Source organism: Lampetra fluviatilis, chromosome 3 (assembly GCF_964198595.1).
Source record: "Lampetra fluviatilis chromosome 3, kcLamFluv1.1, whole genome shotgun sequence".
NCBI lineage: Eukaryota > Metazoa > Chordata > Hyperoartia > Petromyzontiformes > Petromyzontidae > Lampetra > Lampetra fluviatilis.
This window is the reverse complement of record NC_136277.1, coordinates 25,058,163-25,074,979: the sequence shown is the minus strand read 5'-3', so window position 1 is coordinate 25,074,979 and position 16,817 is coordinate 25,058,163. Positions and strand designations below refer to the sequence as shown.

Sequence of the window (16,817 nt, the reverse complement as noted above, 5' to 3'; positions counted from 1 at the left end):
TAAGCGCCGCATGGGATTTATTTATAGGTGAGCCAGACTTATTACAGTTCTGCTGAGAACCTTTGCGCTGAAGTATTGGGACTGCTCACGACGCTGCCCGCTTCTAGCAAAGAGTCTGCCCGGGGAGGAGGGGAATTGGGTTAATGGATGGACGTTTGTTAGCAAGCATTTGGGCATCGCAACCAAGCTGGGTCCGTTGACCACATCGTTACGTGTTGTTGTAAACACGTGTTGTTGTTGTTGTAAACGCGTTCCGCTGGGTGGGCAAGAGGCCGCGGTGCAGAGCGCCGTGTCAACATTTAGGTGGCAGAAAGTTACGAAAAAAGAGAGTCGGAGGAGCTGTGTTTGGGACCCCTTTCTCTCTCATTGGTTTCCGTGTTACAAGGGACACGGGAGGCGGTTTTGGGCGGACTACAGATACCACCACCACGTCGTCGTTGTTACTTCACCAGAGCTGGGAGGAGGTGTAGGGTGCAGGGAAGGTTGTAAGGTGCAGGTGGTGGGGGTTTGGGTTGGGGTGGGTGCCATTGCAACAACGAATTCCTAAACGAAAACGTGGCTTGCGTTTATTTTAGCAACAGTTTGTTTCGACGGCGAAAACCCCGCCCGAGCAAGCCTCTGGCCGGCCGTCATCCTCTCGTTCTGATCCGGCCTCATCAAGCCCTGGGGGGCACCACCGGCGTCATTCGCATTGAGCACTCTCCTCCATCTTCTGTGCCGTTCTAGTTCTTGTTTAGGGGGAGGCTGGTGGTGGATTACTTTGGGAGTTAGGGGGAGGCTGGTGGTGGATTACTTTGGGAGTAAGGGGGAGTCTGCTGGTAGATTACTTTGGGAGTTAGAGGGAGTATTGTAGTGGATTACTTTGGGAGTTAGGGGAGGCTGGTGGTGGATTACTTTGGGAGTTAGGGGGAGTGGGCTGGTGGATTACTTTGGGAGTTAGGGGCAGGCTGGTGGTGGATTACTTTGGGAGTAAGGGGAGTTTGATGGTGGATTACTTTGGGAGTTAGGGGCAGGCTGGTGGATTACTTTGGGAGTTAGGGGGAGTGGGCTGGTGGATTACTTTTGGAGTTAGGGGGAGTGGGCTGGTGGATTCCTTTGGGAGTTAGGGGGGGGGTGGGCTGCTGGATTACTTTGGGAGTCTGTTGGTGGATTACTTTGGGAGTTAGGGGGAGTGGGCTGGTGGATTACTTTGGGAGTTAGGGGGAGTGGGCTGGTGGATTACTTTGAGAGTCTGGTGGTAGATTACTTTGGGAGTGGGCTGGTGGATTATTTTCGGAGTGTGCTGGTGGATTACTTTGGGAGTTAGGGTGAGTCTGGTGGTGGATTACTTTGGGCTCGACCCTTCCAAGGCGGTGGTGGAGTCCGTGGGACCCCGCCGACGAGAAGAGCCATGTGTCTGCCGTGCCTCCTCGCCCAGGTGAGTGCTCCGGGACAAACACGGGAAACCTTCAAAGAGGTTTTATTTGGGGGGGGGGTTAGATAAATATATTAATGTGTCGTTAAAACCCGCCACCACCCGACACAGCCAACTGGTAAGGGTTGTCACGTAAACAGAACGTGGCCAATTCGTCACTAGTACAGCACACCGGTGTAGTGTAGTGTATAGTGTAGTAGTGTAGTGTGTACTGTTTTGTGTATAGTAGTATATAGTGTAGTGTATATAGTGTAGTGTATAATAGTGTAGTGTATAGTAGTGTAGTGTGTAGTAGTGTAGTGTATTGTCTATAGTAGTGTATAGTGTAGTGTATAGTGGAGTACTGTATACTAGTACAGCACACCGGTGTAGTGTAGTGTGTAGTGTATAGTGGAGTGGATTGTGTATAGTGTAGTGTGTAGTAGTGTAGTGTATAGTGTAGTGTATTGTGTATAGTAGTGTATAGTGTAGTGTATAGTGTAGTATACTAGTACAGCACACCGGTGTATTAGAGAGCCAAGCCACAATATTTACAATTTTGAGTACGACGTTTCGCCAGTAATTACAACCAGCTTCATCAGGCGACAGCCAGATTTGTGGAGAAGTCCACCTGTTTCTGTCCATACGTGGAGGCGTAGATGTGGTGACCACGCTTCGTGGTTTTAACGACACGTACATTTACACGATCTAACTCAAAAACCTCTCATCATGGATGATATTAGTCGCGAAAGCCTCCTGTGTTAATTAAACTGACGGTAACCCCTTGCGAGGGCTTGTGTCTGTTCGCTTGTTCTCCCTAATGAGTACGTGCGTGGCTGATGCACAAGTGATGTTAGGTTTGTGTTTGAACATCTTAACATCTATTTTATTGCCAGAAAGGCACGTACCGAGTTCGTTTTTTGAAGTGTAAATATGTACAAGTCGTAACTAATGATGGCAATACACGGCCCTCCTCGGCATATCCACTGCTGGATGATGACGAGGAGGAAGATGCCCCCCCTCCCCATGCTTCACCACGCCGGCAGCATAGATGCGGGAGCATAGGAGTAGAGTACAACACTGCACTCTCCTCGCTGCAGTGCTGTCTTAATGCACACCTCACACCTTCACCTGATTATCACCCACATTACGAGTACACCGTGTGCACATTTCACATGTGTGCATGCGCTAACTTATACCAACATTGCATGAGATCACGAATAATTGTTGTTACCCCGTCTCCCATTGCACAAGGGGCCTGTGTGTGGTGGTCTGGGGGTGTGATTTAAAGGGCTGTAGGTGTTTGTGCACGGATAGAAATCGTACTCTACGTGTATCGATAAAGTACTGTACTCTGCAAATGTCTGTACAAGTGGCAGTGACTGTCATTGTTGTAATGCGATCTGAGGATTGTAAAAGACTGTAAGCAGAGAGTCATTGTCAATGTCCTCCTTAGGCAGGTGGTGGTGGTGTGTACAGGGTGGTAAGTTGTCTTGTGACCCCCCACCCACCCCAATTTAATTGGCTCCTAACATTGTTTTTCCTTCGGCATATTAATGAATCTTTTAAATAAACCTTACTTGAAAATTTTTTGACAATTAAGTGGGGAAGGTGGGGCCACAAGACATCTGGACCACCCTGTACAGTTCGGTATTGTACGACAGCATCACCAAACAATTGGATACAGTATCTGCCTTTGGGCATTGGCCACAGTCGCCTGTACAGCCAATACACAATTAACACACTACTACTACTACTGCCACCTTTAGTTAATCATTCATACCATACGTCATCCTCCCAAGCAAGTATGAACATTATTTGGTTGACGCTACTGCTGCGTTGGCACTGGGTGATGCACAATTAACAACAACAAAACCAACTCAACACATTTGTCCACAGCAACAGCGGCCTTTAATAAGTTGTATGTGCCATGAAGAAGGGCTGTTGCCCCGAAACGTCGCCCATTATACATTCGTACCCTTTGAAGGCCACAATGTTCTTGACGAATGCGAGTTATTTCTTCTCTTCCAAGTGTAATCGGTCATCAAATGCCACGATGTGTGTGTGTGTTTGTGTGACGATGTGTGTGCGTTTGTGTGACGACAGCATGCCATGCAAGCGTGTGGGTGCGGTGGAAGAGTTGAGTCATCTTGCATCGAGTGGGCCCCATGACTTCATTCATAGCCGTCAACCCCTGAGCAGTGCCCTCCTGACCTTATTACAGGCCGATTCAGACCTTATTGATCACCCCGTGCCCTTATAAACGTTCATCCTGCAAAGTCCCATCACAAGGGAGAAACACAAACAGACAACGAAATAAAATGTGCCCGTATTGAAACGGCTGTACGCCGTATGGACCCGAAAACTCTATTTCCCTGTACAACAACACGGGCTAAACCGTGTGGGTTGACACGATAAGAGTTTTTTTTTGGGTTAGATCGCGTAAATATATAAATGTGTCGTTAAAACCCGCCACCACCCGACACAGACAACTAGTAAGGGTTGTCACGTAAACAGAACGTGCCCAATTCGTCACTAGTACAGCACACCGGTGTATAGTGTAGTGTGTAGTGTAGTGTGTAGTAGTATAGTGGATTGTGTATAGTAGTGTATAGTAGTGTATAGTGTAGTGTATAGTAGTGGAGTGTATAGTAGTGTCGTGTATAGTGGAGTGTATAGTGTAGTGTATAGTGTAGTATACTAGTACAGCACACCGGTGTAGTATAGTGTAGTGTGTAGTAGTGTAGTGTATTGTGTATAGTAGTGTATAGTGTAGTGTATAGTGGAGTATACTAGTACAGCACACCGGTGTAGTGTATAGTGTAGTGTATAGTAGTGTATAGTGTAGTGTATAGTAGTGTAGTGTATTGTGTATAGTAGTGTATAGTGTAGTGTATAGTGTAGTATACTAGTACAGCACACCGGTGTGTTGGAGAGCCAAGCCACAACATTTACAATCCGAGTACGACGTTTCGCCAGTAATTACAACCAGCTTCATCAGGCGACATCCAGATTTGTGGAGAAGTCCACTGGTTTCGTTCCTTATATTTATAGTTAGACTTCTCCACAAATTTGGCTGTCGCCTGATGAAGCTAGTTGTAATTACTGGCGAAACGTCGTACTCAGATTGTAAATGTTGTGGCTTGGCTCTCCAACACACCAGCGTGTTGTACTAGTATACTACACTACACTATACACTACTACACTACTATACACAACACTATACACTACACTACACGGGCGTGCTGTACTAGTATACTCCACTATGCACTACTATACACCGGTGTGCTGTACTAGTGACGAATTGGCCACGTTCTGTTTACGTGACAACCCTTAGTAGTTGGCTGTGTCGGGTGGTGGCGGATTTAACGACACATTTACGCGGTCCAACTAAAAAAACCCCTCTATCATGGATATTGGTCGCGAAAGCCTACGTGTTAAACTGTGTTGACACGGTATGTGACTTTGTTTTGCCATGCACCCACACCCCTCTTGAGCCCAGTCTGCAAAATTGCCTCCCAACGTGCTCGCCGAGATATTGCGCAACCTGCCACTAAGTGATGTGCTCGACCAAGCAGATGTGCCCCCCCCCTCCAGCCTCTTCCAGCGTAGTTGGATTACGATCAACAATCCTATTTACCTTACACGGAAAAAGTGACATCCTTAAGAAGAGCACGGTGGTTCCGTGCGGGGTGGTGTTGGGGGGGTGACTTGGTGCAGCTTGGCAGAAGCGGTAATAAGCCGAGGATAAGTCGGGAACAGATCGAGGCTTTGGTGGCATCACAGGAGCAACAGAGGATACACATTGGGGTTGTATGCCCCCAACCCCTTCCTACCAATTCAACAAAAGCCATTGCTGTCAACCCATACGGTTTATCCGTATTCTTGTCCAGGGAAATTGAGTTTTCAGGTCCATACGGCGTACAACCGTTTCAACACGGGCAACAACACAACAATTGTTTGTTTGTGTTTCTCCCCTCTGATGGGATTTTGTAGGATGAACTTTGAGATTTACAAGGGCACGGGGTGACCAATGAGGTTTGAATTGGTCTGTAATAAGGTAGGCACTGATAAGGGGTTGACAGGTATGAACACCCATCCACTTTGTTTTCTATTTTTGAAATAAACAAGTCCTGCTTTTTTGCTCTGGGAAGGAAAAAAATAATCCGTAGATACTCTTTGTTTTTTTCGGTAAAGTCAAGTACATAAAAAATAAAATAAATTAATGAAAATAAATAAAATCATGACGTTTCGGAAGCACCTACGTGACTTTACTGAAAAAAAACAAAGAGTATGGATCCTTGCAGTCAAGAAAACTTCAAATCTAGAAATAATCCATAGAGTTTGTATAATGATTTTAAGTATGAAGTTGTCACACCCATCCAACTACGGTATGTATGTTGAACTTATTTCGCACCGTACATAGCCAACCGTGATAATCGGAGGTGTTAAAGCAGTTTGTGATCATTTTTTTTAAAATAGATCAGGTGTAGGGGGAACTGCAACGGATTTATTTACACTGTTCGTAATTATTAATTGAATCGCACAGAGTGCATATAATCCACTTGTACCTGACCCTGGATAGGCCAGAGAACAGAAGCCAATTAACAATCAAATGTCACCACAATTATATCTATTTTGAATCGGGTAATACGGCACAGTATTGTAGTAGAGCATGCAGTAGCTATATACCTAGCGTGCCTTAAACATATAATTGCCTAGAACCTTGAGTACATTAAAGCTTAGTACTGTAGTCATGTATAACAGGTTTGATAAATAGTTAAATAAATATTTTTTGAGACAACTAGAATGAGCATCAATATATGCACACCTATTTAAGGTGGACTGTGATGAAGATTACATAGCAAAACAATTTTTGTTTGTCTGGATAGATGGGGCTGAATGGGCGTGGCACAGGCTAGAGAAGAGATAGACTGAAGTGGTACATAAGGATGATTGGACTTCCTGATGACTGGTACCAGCAGTGTCAAGATTGGCCTCTGGAAGGAGGTTCGTGAAGGATGCTGCTGGGGAGTTAGAGGCAGTCACCCTCCAGCAACAACGAAGGGCAAAGGAGCGATGGTCACAGCAACGAGCAGAGCGCCAGGTTAAACGGACGTGGCCGACTGAGATGACTCAGTCGGTCAACCCCTAACACCTGGATCTATTCTTTGACCTACCAGCAGGCCTTCGACACTTCATGTGGCCTCAAAGAGCACCTAGCATGGCACAAGCACCATGGTGACTTCACTGCCACTTAGTGGTAAACGGTTGTTCTCGTTGTTTGAATGTCTCCATATGTGTGTCTCCATGTGTTTCTGTTTGTGTGTGCCCATCTCCGTGTGCGTGTCTCTGCATGTCTGTGTGTGTCTCCATGTCTGTGAGTTGAGGGCTGGGAGTGGGGGCTGACGGCTGTCTGCCATACTTCTTTATGCATGACCAATGGAGAGGGGACGGCGAGAGGTGGTGGTGGAGGCTTTTGACATTTCTTCCCATAATTTTGAAAATACCGCACGGCACACCTGTGGACTGACTCCTACTGTAATAATGCAGAAATGTGTCACCACTGCTTAAGGTTGATCAACTAAGATTAGTGCCACCCAATGCTGGTTTGAGCAAATAGACATGTTGTTCTTGTAATGCAATGTATTATGACAGTCATTACAAAAATTATAAATTCATACATGGTGACCTTCCAATTATCTTGATGCGAGGGAGAAGCTATGACAGATCCTACTTTCCAAGCCCATCTGAAAATAATTCCTGATTGATTCTTCCTATTCAAATGTATGTGGGAATAGCTGGAGTTTCTCCAGATCAATTGGGAGCATGGATAATAGCAGTTGTGGGTTATAGGGCCCCAGGTAAAAGGAATTGATTTATACCTAGCCTTTTGCCCGTCCAAGGACGGGTGTATTTCAGTAAATTTGAAACTTGCAAGCGAAAAGCAGACCGCGACGTGATGTTCATTGCATCAATTCGCGTGCAATTTGTAAGACTTATTTCATTTAAAAGTTATAATCCCTTGTTCAGCAGGACGTCTTTTTTACGTCTCAACAGCGTCACGGAGACCGCATGACGTGAGGGTTCTGCCTTTGTAGTGAGGGTTGTGAGTTGATGCTGAGGAGGGGCGAGGAGGCGCCTCACCCCCCCATGTGGAGTGACGTCACCTGCTCATGATTATAAATGAGGGGCGGGTCCACGTGGAGTGACGTCACGCGCTGGACACAGACAATCTTGGCTCATTATAGTAGTAAACTAGCTGTACTACCCGGCTTCGCCCGGGACTTGGATCCACCACGCCCGGCCACCTTTGTCTCCCCAGTGGCGATGTTCACACACCACAGCAGTTACTCGTTTTGAGGCTGAGTCGACCTAGGGGAGGCCCAGGACCGGTTAAAATAATCGTCACCGGTGGTGGCCGTGAGCGGGAATCGAACTCGGGTCGCCGGGTTCGTAGCGCAGCACGCGAACCACTACACTAAAATGCGTTACTCTTCCACGTGCGCGGGTCACGTGACAGATTTGACGTCACAGCTCAATTGCCCTGCAAAAAATTATGCATTATTGAGCCCCCCCCCCTCCCCAAAAAAAAACAAAAGTGTATTTTCATAATTTTTGCACGGTGAACAGTCTGGAAAGTACCCACATGGCAAATTTCAAGTTTGTTGCATGTCGGGAAGTACGCTAAACATTTTGAAGAGACACACATATTCACAACTTCGCCTTTTATATATGGAGATTGAGGTCATGTATGTATGTTGAACTTCTTTTGCACCATACATAGCCCACCGTGCTAATCGGAGGTGTGATGTACTTCATTTCTGTAAAAATGTTTTTAGTAAATAGGTCTAATAATTTTGTTCTTATCACACGTATATGAATGATCATGATCGTGGATGATGATAACCAACTTCTTTTTCAACGTTATTTGTGTACCTGCTTGGTGTCATGTACTTATGCTAACTCGTGTTGTTGTGCATCTTCCTGCCCTTCATTCGTATTGGCGTGCAGGTGGCATGTTGCTTCGGATCGACCGCCTGCTCGCTATGCTGCGCGTGCTGCCCCACCATCAAGGAGTCGACGGGCTCGCGCATCATGTACACATTCTACCACATCTTGGGCACCATCGTCTGCTGTCTCATGCTGGCCCCAACCATCTCCGAGTCGCTGAAAAACAATGTGCGTTCGGCGCTTTGACTTTTCGGTCACTGGCGTGTAAAGTTACGTTATATCCTGCGGTAAAAGTTAAAATATCTCAAGGTCCCACCCTGCAATTTGTTGCTGATGCCAGCACTGCTGGCGGAAGGGCCTCCACTAGAGGGAGCTCGAGATAGCCCCTCTATACGACCTATTCTTCCACACCAACCAGAGGTCTTCGAAGAAGTGGGAGTGCCCACACTTTACCCCACCACACGCGACCTGCAGTTATGAATCCAAATATATTGCTGGATGGACTAAGGCGGGTGGAGAAATTTAAGAAACGCGGCCATTGTTTCAACTGCCACGCCAGGGGATTAAGTGGAAGTTTAGTGTGATAACCATTACATTACAGCAACATCCAATGCTCTATAGCACTGTGTTTTAATTTGATTATGGACTTAAGAGTTGGGCATTTTAACAGTTTTTTTGATGGATTAAAAATGTGGCACAAAGTAAATGTACAATGTACTTCAGTGGTGACACTCATTTCCCCTTTGTAGAACTTTCACGGGTTTATTTCTATTTTAAAAAAATATTAATACAGTGCTTGCATACAATAATATAACAAATTTTTAGAAAATTTTAAACTCTACATATGTCCTTATTTCATCAATAATTTATTTTGCAAGCATTTTCCATGTGAAGACAAATGGTGTTGTGGTCATAGGCACCTATTTGAAAGTCTTGTTTATATATTATAAAACCCCTAAAGTAAGATATCTGTTGGAGGGACTGAACTGGAAAACAGCAAAATATGTATACCTAGGACCGCTATTGAAGTAGATCAGACTCAAATTGATTTGGTTAAGAGGCTCATGATGGAGAAGTTTCATTTTAGTGCACAAAGAAACATGGATAGCCATGTGCTTGAAATATCACGGAGAAATAGGAACGTGAAACTTGTTCTCTGACATCCACCGATGAGACATCATTCAATTCAGCTCATGTGCAGGTGCTTAGGTGGTTTATTGTATCGCAGGATCGTGAGAGATGGCAACAGCTTGGGGGGGGGGGGGTCCTTCAGCAGTGGATTTTGTCATATCTAATGATAACTATGAATGCCTGTTGATGACTAAAACATGGTTCCTTTTTAAATCCTTTATATTAAGTTCACTTGCTTGCTTGCTTGCGCGCTTACGACCGTGCAAATCTTTCGGTCGTTTTTTAACCCACTTCCCGTGATCCAATCGAGCTGACATTTTGCACACAGACTCGTTATGCGTGACAATTTATTTTCGTGAAAAATTTTTTCCAAAATTTTCTACATTTTAGGGAAAAATTTTTTAGATTTAATTACCAATTGCTTAATGTTGGCAGGCAATCATCTCACCCATTGAGGTGGCAGCCATCTCAAGCCAGAGAACGAGAGGACTCTAGCTGCCCGAAAACCGATGCCACGCATATAAAGGATTTATAGTGAAAAACTTTGTTTTTACGGGTTAATTTTTTTACTTTGCACGTGGCTGTATTAAAGCTGCTCAAGCAGAAGAGCCTGCCTCATTTATAGAACCAAGTGGCACGCACAACTCTCTTTGAACTGCCAGGATTATTTCACTGTGTAAGCCAGGCTCTTGTGATATATACTGTATTCATGAGTGTCAATAAATGCACCACACATTTCGTCCTTCATTCTGTTTATCTCCCTTTATTTCCAAAAGGTGCCCTTTTACTCGGACTTCTGCAACGCCATCCAGGCCGGCGTGGACTGTGAGAAGCTGGTTGGCTACTCGGCGGTGTACAAAGTCTGCTTTGGGATGTCGGCCTTCTTCTTCCTTTTCGCCATCATTCTCATCAACGTGAAGACGAGCAAAGACTGCCGCTCCTACATACACAACGGGTTTGTGCTTGTGTGACCGTTAATGATTGTTAACAAATTAATGGTAATTTTCTGTTCATACAAATTCATAATACTGTATAAGGTGTTTTTTTTTTAATCATGAACCAGTTTGCCCATATGTGTTTTAGGTATTTTGTCACTGTTGCATGTAATTATTTTTCTTGTACTGTATATGTGCTTTGCTATTAGCCTTTTCTTCTGTAGTGCTTGTATTTTTTGCACTTTCCCAGTCTCCCGTGCAAATAAAATACATATGTAATTGAACTCTTCTACGGTTAATGATCTGCGGTATAGGTAGCGTTTTAGCCATTACTTAAAAAGTTACATGCAGCTAGGAAATGCATCCAATATGTTCAACCATGTTTATTGCTGAACACTGGTACATGCAGCGCTCCACATGGAGTACACGATAGCACTGCATCTAATTCATAATCAAAATTGAATGCAAACCACATGGAGTGAAACTTGGCCAATCCAGGATGCCGACAGCGGTGTGTGGTCACCAGAGTAATACTACTGCACGTGGAACTGGGGCATGCACATGTGCTGCCAGGTTTTTTTTCTTGCCCCGTTATGAACCCTGAAATAAGTTGCTTACGAGAGTGAATGTAGCTGATCTTGATGACCAGCCTTGCATATGGTGTACACCTGAGTCTGGTGCAGTAGTGACCAGTGATCATCATTAGAATTTCACTGGTAATTGCCATTCTAAAATCCCTTAATAAGCTGCAGAATACCAGATATTTTTAAGCACCCAGTGCATATGTGAGTAAAAATTATTGTGTATTGCCTGTACAGTAATTAATTAACATGGATAAACGCATGTCTTTTTCCTAGGTTTTGGTTTTTGAAGTTCCTCATGCTGGCAGGATTTTGTGCAGGGGCATTCTTTATTCCAGATCAGAACACCTTTCTAAAAGGTAAGGAGAAAATCGCACCCCAAAATGAGGTTGAATCAGCAGCAAGCACCACACTTAGTTACCTGTATTAGTTTCCTCAGCAACGATTGTTGCATGAAGTAGTTGAATTGAAGAACATAATTAATAAGCAGACAAAACGTCTTCACATTTTCGTTTATTTCACAACTTCACGAATTATTCATTTGCAATGGTGTAATTGTACTATTGGACCTATAGATGGCAGTGTTGTAACAAAGAAAACTGATTTCATCGCAGAATGAATTTACACGTGGTTTGCGACTGTACATCGTGCAGGAATAACTTTAATTTGACATGTAACTATTCACTCCACCATAGCAATTGAAACAAACAAAAAATCCGAATGTTATCCCATTTGCGCTATAAGCGTCACCTTATACAGCCAAACAAATGTAAACTTGCCGAGCAGTGCATTGCCTCATGTTAAAGAACGGTCCGTGAAACGAGATATCATGGAACTACTTCTGAAATCTCTTAAAGTTATGTCTTGTTTCAATTTGTTTCTGTCTTGTTTGTAAAATAAATGTCATGTCATCATTAGCCTCAATGTATAGTATATGATTCGTAATTTGCATATAATCGGCATAAAGCGTACATGTTGAATAGTTAAAATGTATCATTCAATCCAGGTATTGTAAGAGTGAATGGATACATTGTTACTTGTTTACTATTGATGGATATAGACTGAAAATACCTATTTTTTTTATTTTAAAAAATTCTAGTGCTGTAACTAAAGTAGAGTTATTCCAATTGATGTTCCTTAAATTATTTGCGTGTTCTGCCAATAACTTGGTACTGTACAGTTTAAGGTACATTTACCATATACACATTGATAGAAAGTTTCACAATCATTGTCTTTTGCTCGTAATGTGTCCAATCTTGCATTTACTTTACATGTGGAATTATAGTGTTGTTTTTTTACAGTACTGTACACATTATTTTTGGGCGTATCGATGGTGGCATCGGGCGGCACACTGACCTATGAACCTGCCGAGCTTAGTTCAATACCCAGCCATAGCAAGCATCGCCTACGAATGATATCTGAATCTGGTCTTGGGCACGACCTGCCCCCCGTCTCCCCCCCCCACCCTATACCACATCTTAACCAACTGGCACTGAGCAGTGTGGTGAAGTATGGTTAAACAACCACCAACATTGTGGGGAGGCTTTCCTCCAGCATCAGATTGACAAAAGGTTGTAATGGATGAGTCGTCGTTGTCTTATACTACCAACGCAGTGTACATCAAATTAAAAGCCGGTTGATTTGTTGTGTGTTGACAGTGTGGCAGTATATTGGGATGGTTGGAGGTTTCCTGTTCATCCTCATTCAGCTCATTCTCCTCATCGAGTTTGCTCACTCCTGGAACAAAAACTGGTGAGTAATTTTCGACGGCAATAATGTTACTATAAAAAACACGCACAAAAATGGTATGGTGAATATATTTTCAAGACCTGTCTTTATAATTTCCATGTACATCCATTCATCGGAATAAACAATGTAAAGATACACTGTTACTCACTGAGAAAGTAACAGCAAGATGGAACGAGTTCATCAAAACCGATATCCAACAACAAAATCGGACAGAAGCTTTAATAAATATAACCCGTGTTTGTCGGAGACAACATTCCAAACCGGTATCCAAGCTGGGGCTTGAAAAATCTGGTATTCTGCAGCTTAGCAAGGCATTTGAGAATGCCAATGTTAGGTGTGGCCAATGTAATAATACCAAGCTACTTGTAAAATGTGACCAGGAAAATAACATTTAATCCGCCAGCCAATGTGCCTTGCAGATTAATGTAAGGCCAGGTTCCTGTATTTAAACCTTAGACTGGATTAAACTAAACTGGTTCTTCAGTAATACAGCACAAACGCCTCTTTGAAGTGTAAACTATGCATTTTGCAGTAGCTCATCTGTGGGACAGACCCTGACAACAGCGCTGGGCTATCCGATAGTATTGGGTTAACCACGCCACACGATACCTTGACACTTGGTGAAGTACAAAATTGGTTCAAGGTTGCCTCGCTTGGTGTGAAATGGTGTGTGACCTGTGTAAGATAGAGTGTGGATGATACTCTGATATGAAATGAGAACTGGGTTCGTGATTGAGCCTCTGCGGGTCATTTCCAGTGGCTCTCGTCACCTCTTTTTTTCATTACTTACTCAATTTAGACATTACCGCTGACACGAGACATTTATAAATAAACGGAACACTTGTCGCTGTCACACTGCTGATTTGTTTCTTGTCCAACTAAAAAAGCGACTGAACTCTTAATTAGCGGCGTACGCCCCAAGTTGAAGGTAAAGGTACAAGGCCCACCTGGTTTAAATTACAGTTCCTGCCACACAAGTCCGTCACAAAACTAGAAATTCAGGTTCCGGTTCGGTGCACAGGCCCAGTGCTCGCACCCCTGCACGGTGCCTTTCCTCTGCACACGCCTGGCCTTCCTGATGACCGCACGTTCCGAGAATTATTCCCTATGGTTTTTTTTGTTAATGGGCTCTCCACAGTGAGATACTTGCTCGCGCTTACTGGTCCAGAGGTTACGTGGCTCTGTTTGGAGTCTGGGGTTCATAAGTGTGACCCTGCCCGCTGTGATAATGCATTCCAGGCATTGGATCACACAACGTAGAGAGTGCCTTGCGATTTCTCTCATGAGCCGTCCGCGCTCCTTACAAGAGCAGGCCTTTGTTAGTGAAGGTGCTGTCCACATTGACCAAGTGGAATAAAAACAACGAATAAACTGGCCTCTTTATAAAGAACACCAGAACACACTACGACGTTATTAAAGTTAATAAAATAAAACTGCACGACCCTCTGGACTGCATTTATGTGATGATAAAGCTTATTGGCTAAAATAACAGACACGTAATTGGTAATGAGATCAATTGTGATATCTCAGCTGTGCATGCACCAAAGCCACCTGGTTAAAGCAATTGAAACCGGTTGGTAAATAAACAAATTAGCTATAAAGATGCTTTAAATATTTTTACGGTGCTTTATGTCTTGAGTGCTTACATTTCTCCGTAATTCATAGGAATAATTCCAGTGTTCTTTCTGGGATTATAGATGCCGCAGCATGGAGGTGTTACCTTTTCATTATAGTTTATTTAAGTATTGAGGGTTCTTTGTAATTTATGGCTCTTGAAGGTGCTTCCAACATGCACCTGCAGTAAACTGTGCCCCTGCTGTTTAACGGTAGTCAATGTCTTTACATTTAGAGAAATTGTTTTAATAATGGTTATTATAAACCATAGAATGTGGTGATATAAATAATATTCATGTCTAAATAGATAATTTTAAGATAAAGTCCACCTGCTTTAGGCCATGTGTGCAGCCAAACTTGCCACTACCCTTAGTCCTATGGAGCTGCTGTTAAATTCACTTCCATAGACCCCTGGCATCAATATCTGTTTCCTCCTGAAATCATGCTCCCCTTTTCTTGCCTGCTGTTCCATTACAATGCCATCTTTCCTCCCGAGTCTATTTCTTTTTCCTTAGAGTGATTGTGATATTCGGCTGTGTAATCTGATCGATTATATTTCCTGCCTTATTTCTTGAAATGTTTGTAAGGTGTGGACCATTGTAGGCTAAATACCGAATGATTGTACAGTATTTGCACGGTGTGTTTTGATTTTCAAAGCATACTGGTTCTTATATAGTATATGTATTTTTTTGTCATCCGGGAATGTGCCAAACACAAAAAGGGTTTGAGTCTAGATGACAGAAAAATGTACAGTAAGATGTACATTACCATCATTATTGACAGCATGGAGGTGTTTTAAGGAATGATACAAGCTATGGATTTTCCAAACATACTACTAGCTTGGCTCCACCTTCGTGTACAAATCTCCTTTTGACTTGCTAAAGAAGGGGGCCTAAATCTGCCTTAATCGGCAGAAGGCACTCTGTGAAGTGTTCTAAACCATAATCCTGCAAAACAAAGTTCCTGCTTAAAATGCAGGGGGCAAAGGTCACTTCTAATAGCCCTCCAAAATCTGTCTTCTATTAGCATGCAAACGTGAGCTTAAAACATATTTTGTCTCGCGTGATTGCAATAATGCCATTAGTCTCTGTTGGGGTGCTTGTTTACAGACATTTGACTGCTTCATATCCAACAAAAGGAAGATCTTTGTGTGCTGTCATAATGCGTGGGGAAAATTACAGTTGTGGCTTCACTCCCATTGTTTTTCAGTGGCCTCTGAAAAATACTTGAAAAATATTTAACTCTTCCTGGTAAATATGCAGATATAGGATGAATTCTGTTCTGCATTTTGTCCAACATATAATGCTTAGACTTTTCAAAATGCATGCCAAGCTGGGAAGCGGTATCTTCAAAGCCAACCTCCATTATTCCAAAAATTAACACAAGGCATATGGTCGGGTACTTTTAATCACATTAACAGTAAAAACATACACGTATTCAGTAATAAACAAAATAGGCATTGAGGTTCCCAGAGAATGGCAGTCTAGAAATTGATTAATTCATCTATCTGTGCAGTGCTTTGAGTGTGACAGCCTTATGTGTGTGTGTGGGTTTTCTCCGGTCAACTCCAGTTTCCACCCACATGCCAAAAACACCCATTAATGGAATTGGCTGAACATCTCAATGGTAAAGTGAAAATGTTCTCTGAAATTCAAAGAAAAGTATTATTTCCTTCGCTGAAAATATAGTTACTGTGCTTTAAACAAAACAAGATGGTAAACAAAAAAAAGAAAAAATATCCAGTCAAAAGTGTTTTATGATGCCAAAAATATGTGCCTGCGCAACCCACAATGTTGTTTGTGATACCATCTCAGGGTTGTGCATTTATCAGTACAGATCACAATCAGCCCATAAGGCATTGCACTGAAGTAGTGGCTCAGCAAATAGGGAAATTTTCAAAAAGCACTCCTACAAATCCACAGAATATTAGCTTTAGCACTGCCAAAACGTGCTGCTTTGTTGTGTTGATTGTGGGTTTTTATTTTTAACATTGCTAAAAAAGAAATCTCAATTATATACGTGACCAACTGTGGAACGTAGGCTTGCCGCGTGAGAAAGGCCACCCTGTACTTTAAAAAATATTTGTGGTTTATGAACTAAGGCCAAGAAATTAGTCTGTCATTTCAGATTTTTTTTCTCCACACCGTCACTGCATCACAGGCGCCATGCCACACACAGGCGCCTCTCGCCGCCGTAGGTGGGCTCGAGGACAAGCAGCCCTGTCGTGAGCAACTCCGCTGCCTGACAATGAGGGCACCCGGTTACATTCATGCTGTCTAATCCCCATCGCAGTCAGTTGTAGGTGTGATTGTTCGAGTTGTTACGATACTATTTTAATTGGAAACACAACCCATGTTGGCCGCTTCGAAACGGATCACCAGCAATCCTGAACGTGACCTTATGTCTGCTCGCATTCACCCACCGCAGAGCTGACTTTCCCTTTACAGATTCCTCAGGAGA

The 16,817-nt window shown here is 43.3% G+C and overlaps 1 protein-coding gene across 1 annotated transcript in view; it reads left to right on the top strand.

Annotated features, from left to right (window-relative positions):
• The window catches only part of LOC144955745 (serine incorporator 5-like), a 52,982-nt gene continuing 36,165 nt past the window's right edge, over positions 1–16,817 (top strand). Inside the window, exons 1-5 of the mRNA XM_078885888.1 lie at positions 1–1,417; positions 8,408–8,575; positions 10,255–10,433; positions 11,271–11,353; positions 12,653–12,746. Of these exons, the coding sequence (XP_078742014.1) occupies positions 1,391–1,417; positions 8,408–8,575; positions 10,255–10,433; positions 11,271–11,353; positions 12,653–12,746 (551 nt within the window). The 5' untranslated portion in view covers positions 1–1,390. The remainder of the gene's footprint in view (positions 1,418–8,407; positions 8,576–10,254; positions 10,434–11,270; positions 11,354–12,652; positions 12,747–16,817) is intronic.